Source organism: Propithecus coquereli, unplaced genomic scaffold (genome assembly GCF_000956105.1).
Source record: "Propithecus coquereli isolate 6110/MARCELLA unplaced genomic scaffold, Pcoq_1.0 Scaffold44, whole genome shotgun sequence".
NCBI classification, from domain to species: domain Eukaryota; kingdom Metazoa; phylum Chordata; class Mammalia; order Primates; family Indriidae; genus Propithecus; species Propithecus coquereli.
The window spans coordinates 11,455,321-11,462,475 of record NW_012150174.1 but is presented as its reverse complement, the minus strand read 5'-3'; the positions used below and the strand labels follow the sequence as shown (position 1 = coordinate 11,462,475).

General features: G+C 37.9%; 1 protein-coding gene across 1 annotated transcript; it reads right to left on the bottom strand.

The window, feature by feature from the left end:
- Nucleotides 1-5,394: 5,394 nt before the first annotated feature.
- On the bottom strand, nt 5,395-6,398 carry LOC105818355 (olfactory receptor 10A3). The gene has a single exon (XM_012654315.1). It carries the CDS (start codon nt 6,396-6,398, stop codon nt 5,454-5,456), a length of 945 nt encoding a protein of 314 aa, XP_012509769.1. The 3' UTR covers nt 5,395-5,453.
- Nucleotides 6,399-7,155: the final 757 nt, after the last annotated feature.

The following is a 7,155-nucleotide window of genomic DNA, read 5'->3' as shown; positions in this document are numbered from 1 at the left end:
CTGAAAGCACATAAAGAGAATAGATACTGCTGAAATATAGTGGGAGAAGAACAGAATAATCAAGCAAAATCAAACACAAATGAATAGAATTTAAAATATTAATAATGGAGTGAAAAATACAGACTTAAGCTAATGGAAAAAATCCAGTATATGTATAATTGGTGTCCCTAAAGAATTAAAGATATTGGAATAATTGATTCAGGAATGGAGATATGAATAGTATCTATCTCATAAAGTTTCTGCAAGGATTAAACTAGAGAAAAATGTAAGGATCTTGAAAGAATGCCTAACATACAAGAGCTCCAATTTGTGAATATCTTTTTATTATGTAGAGCACTATAATTACTACTAATATTACTGGTATTGTACCTGAACATTATAGTAACCCTAAATGGAAGGAGCAGTAGTATTATCATCATCACTATCATCACCATCATCCTTTTATAAATAAAGAAGCTAATGTTCAGAAAGGATAAGTAACATGGCAAAGACCCTCAAAGATGGTAGAATCAGTATTAAAAATCAACTTTATTAAATTCTGGCTGCATGTTCCCAGTGTTTCCACTAAGCCATGGTGCCTGTCACTTCCATTGTATTTTAAGAATATTCATATGCAACAATCACTAATACATACTTATATTTATAATTTCAAGCACATTAAAAACTTTGTTATATCCCACATAAATGGTAATGACATGCATATAACAGCAACGTAAGCTCCTTTGTTATATCTGCTGTAGCTACAAACCAAATCCACATTACGTGACATTGATTTCCGTCTGGAGGAGCCTTGGTCTCTCATTCCAAACATACTTTCTCTCTTCCAATTCAAAGCATACATACACCAAATTCTCTATGTACATTGTGGCAGACGTGGAGATGCACTGCTTGCATTCCTCTGTAAGAAAAGACTTGCTGCAAAACCGCAAAGTATGTGGTTAGCTGCCTGTTGCGAGCACCTTTAAGGTCAACTTCAGCTTCTAAGCCAAGGTCCCTCTTCTTGGAGAGGCCCCAGTCAATGACTGAGCAAGGATCTGGCATTTACGACCCAGGCATGATACCTCTGATAGACAGTCCAAAGCTCTCTGTTGGCATCAGTGAAGATGATGCAAGGCCTGCTTGATAGTCAGAGAGCTCCTCCTCCTCCTGCCCCTTTTCTTTCTCAGGTGTTTGCACTCCTACCTCCATCTCAGTGTCTGCTTCCTAGATACACCAACCAGCACACAGGAGGATCAAACAGCAGATGGTCCCTAAGGTCCAAGGCGGCTCCTGGCTCTGAAATATTGAAACTCCAAAGGTACACTCAAGGTAACTTGGGCATAGATGCAAGAACCAGTTGGTTAAACAACCCCCTCCACCCACTCCTCTTCAGCCGTGATACACAGTGAAGGCTTCCTCCTGAGGACTGCTCCATGACCAATCCTCTAGAAATCCTGTTCCTACCCCATGCCCTGAGTCTGCTCCAGGTGTTGAAGCTAGCATCTTGCTGCAGACTGCCCTCTTTTTATTAATTCAAAAAACTATTTCTAAAGCACCTACTCTGTCCCAGGTACTGTGCTAGGCAGGTGGTACACAGTGTGAACAACTTCATACAGTCAGGGTCCTCATAGAGCCTAGTATCAGATGTGGCAATGGAACACTAAACACATCACACATTTAAGTGCATGAAGAAAGCTCAAGCTAATAAGCCCCTTATAATGGAAAAGAGAGAGATGGGATCTACAAGATGTACTTAACTTTAAGCAGGCAACTACAAATGATGAACCACAAAGAATTTCAAAGCAGTCCTTTATCTCAGGTTAGAGGAGCAGCAGCTCCTCTAACATCTCTAACCACAAGGATGGGGTCTTGGGCTTCGAATCTCAGGGGGCATGTCATGACCAAATTGTGGTTGGCAGAGGGACCCTGTGGACTGTCTCCCACAAAGCTCTACTGTTGCAGGACAACCAGGTTCTTTGGCCACCTGCGCAATATCAGACCAATACACTCAGACAGCAGGGATTGTAGTAAAGAAAGAGTTTAATAATCATTTGGCAGGAACTCCTCAAATCCATCTCCCCAAAGAGTTTTGGGCTGCAGTTTTTAAGGGAATTTTGGTGGGCAGGGCACTAGGGAGTTGGCATAACTGATTGGCTAGGTCAGGGGGCTGAAATCACAGGGATGTAGAAACTGCATTCTTGTGCTAAATCACTTCCCGGGCAGGGGTCACAGGATCAGCTGGCATCAGTGGGCCCATTGGAATGCAGGGTGTGGAAAATATCCTAGAAAACAGTCTTAGGTTTCCCATTAAAGATGTTGTCTATAGGAGCCATTCAGGGAAGTTACAGGACTTTGTGACAAAGGACTATTAAGTCACTTATGTGACTCTTAAGGACTAAACAGCTATAAGGGAGTGGGCCATGGGGCAAGAGCTGGTTAATGTTTAGCTGTGCATTTTCAAGATTTATGCCCTTGTTAAAACCCTAGGACTTGGTTTTAATTAATTTATTTTTTTTTTTTAGAAAATTTTATTTGTAATGAAATATCTTCATTTTTTATTAAAACATATAGAATTTCCTATTCTTATACACACCAGCAAAAATCAAGTTCTTTTTAAAAATTAAGTAAAATTCAGTACTTTACTGGGGAAGTATTGTTCAAAGTTTATTATTCTGACAAAGAATATTTTAATGAAAAAAATGAATACAGACAAAAACCAGACATAAAACAATTTTTTTCCTTTTTCATGGGCTGGATCTTCAAAACTCTAAGGCTGCTCAGAGTTCCCAGCAATTGTCACCTCTTGTAAGGACAGTTTCACTACCCCAACTTATGTGCCGTTCATTTTTCCAGTTTGCTTTGCTTCCCTCTGTTGAGGAAGGGGTGGGGGCAGGTAAAACTCTTTAGATGTAGGGAAGATGGCCTGGCTTCAGGGTGAAGTCTTTGGGGAAAAAAATTTTCAGATTTTATGCTGTGAAGATTAGTTTCTTGGGGCATTTCTCATGCACTTTATCCTGCTGAGCTAATGGTGCCTGCCCCTTCCCCACCTTGTGTCACATTACAAACACTTTTGTTTAATTTCTTAGCAACCAGTGCAAGGTGCCATTAAGAAGAAGGAAAGTCCATCCTGTGATATAAAATAAAGGGCTATGAAGGAAGGACCAGGGGTTCACAGAAAGAATGGTTTGGGAAGGGAAATTGAGGGTTGGGAAGTCAAGGAAGGCCATCTGAAGGAAATGGCATTTTAAGAAGATCTGAAGAAGTAAGAATTAAACAGCTGAAAAGTGGAGTGAGAAACATGATATGGAGAGAAATGAATGTTTTTGCAGCACAAGACCAGAACGAGAGAGTGACTTTATGAACTGGAGGCAGAACTTGCACCAGAACAGGTGAGTGAATGAGTGAATGAGTGAGGGGCAGAAAGGACAGCATGAAATAGCAGGAAGCATAGCAAGGGACAAATAGAGCTTGGCTTCCTATGCAATGCAAAAGGGTTTTTTTTTAATTCTAAATGTTATAGAAAACTATTGAAATATTTTAAGCACAGTCATCATAAGATTTATATTGTAAAAGTTCACATGTTTCCCTGTCCAAGTTGATTGTGGTTGGAAATCTTGGGGTTAACTTCAAAACCAGGAAAGCCTGGTTTCAAGCATCAGTCCTACTAGCTGGCATGAGATGAAAGCTGGTGTTGCCAGAATTGCTGCCACTCAGAGTAGAATCATAAACTGAGTCCCTTTGGACTGGCTGATTTTTGCCAAAGCTATTATCAAGTGGAGATTCAGTGTGTCTCTGAAATTATCCAATATGTAACCAAAGCACGCCAGCTCAACTTCTGCTTCTCACCAGGAACAGAGAAATAGGGAAGGGCTGACTCCAGCAATCTTCTAGAGTTCAGTGATCTTCCAATAAACTGTGAATTCCTCAAGGACAGAGACTGTAGTTTTCCAGAGACAGTCACAATAAGTACTCTGAACAGAAACTTTAATTGACTCAATCTATGAATGAACAAATGAAAGAAACAAAGAATAAAAGTTAAAATGAAGCTGTGTATTTTGTCTGGTTTTTGGGCTTTCAAAGACTTTTCTTTCCTAAAAGGTCTTATTTAATTGGTCCCTCTAAGTGCAATGAGAAAGAAACTCCAGAACAACAAATGACAGAATCTCATGAAAGGATTTGCTAAAGCCTATTCAAAGCCCTAATGAAAAGAATATTCTATAACATTGAAATATACTCAGACTTGTTTCAGCCCTCTGATGAAGTTTCTTTTTGTGAAAATCCAATTCATTTTGCACCTCTTTTTTCCCATTTTTGGCAGGGGACATTGTAAATGAAAAATGGTTTTTCTCATAACTGAATGGCAGCTTTAAATGTGAGTAGTGTTTTACCCCTTAATTGCCATCCCTGGGGCAGGAACTAAAGGCAGAAGGAGCTCATGTGATATAAATTCAATAAGGGTTCCTCACCATTCTCTAATAGCAACATTAAAGCATGACTCAAACAGGAAATGTTCCAAAGTTTCCAAGATGTAAAATTATTCGTTCTGGGACAGGCCACACAGTGATGTGATTCAAATACCATAGAAAATAGGTACAAATAATTAATTGCTTTGGTTTCCCACAATAAATAACAACAACAACAAAAATTAACCATTAATTATTTCTAAACAAAGGAAGGGGGGAATTTGGCCTATAACTGGAAATATGAAGAAAGTCTCTAAAACAGTGGTCTGTAAGTAAAAAAGATATTAATATTATCAAGTGAGAATTCGGGAAACTTCCCATGTAGTTGTTTAGTCACTGACATTGGATAAATATTTGTAAAAATACCAAGAGAATTCCAGTTTTGGATTATAATCTGTGTGAGTTCGTGAAGTAGAACCAGTTTGGGATGCCCAAAAATAGATGTACCTTTTTTGCTCATTCATGGAACAGATTTTCACTCCAGAAATAAAAACTCCATCAACTCTACTTGTTGGTTTCTGATGCTCTATTCTGTTAGTGAAGCACAGCGGGCCTTCAGGTCAGTCTGAAGAAGCTACAAACGTTTTGAAAAGTAATTCTACAATAGCTATTAAAATTTATAAGTACACATACTCTTCATCCCATCAGTCCTACTTTAATGAAACTATCACACAGGTATAAAGACATCAGGACGTATGAACGTATGAAATGAGGTGTTTATTGAAGCATCATCTTAATGGTAATAATCCAGTAACAACCTGGATACTCATAACAGAGAAATGAATGAATAGACTAGATCGTTATATAACATGTTATGAAAACTTATGTATTTATTAAAAACAAGTGACAATAGTAATTTATTGAAACACAGGGATACCCTGATATATTTTCAAATGTCAAAAAACTCAAAATATTATCATACCAAAAAATGCAATCTGTTTGCACCATTTATTAAATTTAAATGGACTTCAGTTGGGCAATGATCAAATAGCACATGGCTTCTCAACACAGTCAGACTGTGTGTAAAAACACTTTTCTTTTCCATAATTTCATCAAAGCCCTTTTCATCTCACTATTTCTCAAACTGTAGATAAGTGGATTCAACAGAGGAGTAAGCAAAGTGTAAGCTAATGACAGCAGTTTCTTGGTTTCTGGTGAGTAGCCAGATTTGGGTTGCAAATAAGTCATGGCTGCTGTGCCATAAAAGAGGGTCACAGATGTGAGATGAGAGGCACAGGTGGAAAAGGCCTTTTGCCTCCCAGTGGTTGATGGCATCTTCAGGATGGCATAAAGAATTCGAATGTAAGACAAGAGTATTAACAAGAAAGGTACCATAACAATCAAAATGGTGCCTGTGAAGGCATAGATTTCAAACAAGAAGGTGTCTGCACATGCAAGCTCTAGCACTGGGGGACTCTCACAAAAGAGATGATTAATTTCATTGGGGCCACAAAAGGGAAAACTAAATACCCATGTGGTCTGCACAGTAGCGACCATGATCCCCGAGATCCATGAGAACATTACTAATTTCACAAAAACTATTTTGTTCATAGTCATTGGGTAGTTCAGAGGATGACAAATTGCAGCAAATCGGTCATAAGCCATTGCCCCCAGGAGAAAACATTCAGTCCCACCAAAAAAAAGAATGAAATACATCTGTGCAAAACAACTCACAAAAGAAATCCTAGTTGTCTCAGTGGAGAGGACCATCAGCATTTCAGGCATGATGACTGCACTGAAACTCACTTCCACCACAGATAAGTTCAGGAGGAACAGGTACATGGGAACATGGAGGCTCTTGTCCAGGGAGATGACGACTATAATGATGGCATTTCCCATCAGGGTCACCAGGTAAATCACCAAGAAAACCCCAAAGAGTTGCTTCTGGAGTTCAGGAAAGTTAGAAAAACCCAAGAGGATGAATTCAACCACAGAGCTTTGATTTTGCCTTTTCATTTTAGTAGTTGAGCTTCATATTTATTGCTTTTATGGAAATAGAATGTATAGTATGAAATCACAATTCAATAGTTATGAGTTCAAGTCTGGAATTCTTGACAGAAGATGCAACAACAGGCTCATTTTGACAGAACTTCAGGTTGGCAATTTCAAAGAGTGGTCAGTAACTTGTAATGGTGAATCTTTAAAATACAAATAAAAAATTGAAGAATTGTGGTTCAAAAATCTTGTTTTAAAGGTACAAAATGACAGTTGGTGTTGTCTGCCAAATTTTTGTTATGAGGTTGAAAATTAAAACTATTCTTAAAACATACATAAATATCACGTTATTTAGAATCCAAAGTCTATTACATTGATGTATCCATTTCTGTGTTTATTTCAATTTTGCATTTATAAATGAATTTTAAAGTAAAGCATTTCAAATTAGACAAATACCAAAAATATGCAGGAAAAATTAAAACTAATAATTCAAAATTAAAGCACATTTTTGATAAATATTTATTATAAATTCCAAGTTCAAAATGCATTATATTACTTTGTTAAAGAAGAAAAATACAAATAATACATCTAAATGGATACAGAAACAATCAAAAAGAGTTGAACTTCAGCTGCACTTATCTTAGATAAACATAAGTAAATTGCATTTCAAGCACATTGATGCTGGGCAGGCTGGACCTGACTAATCATATTGAAGTTTGCCTCCATGGGAAACTTTAGGGGTTAGTTCCCCATGACCCATCCTGGTGACCATAACATG

Excerpts from the sequence above, each read along its gene's own strand:
- LOC105818355 (XM_012654315.1), bottom strand. The coding sequence starts at position 6,398 with ATGAAAAGGCAAAATCAAAGCTCTGTGGTTGAATTCATCCTCTTGGGT.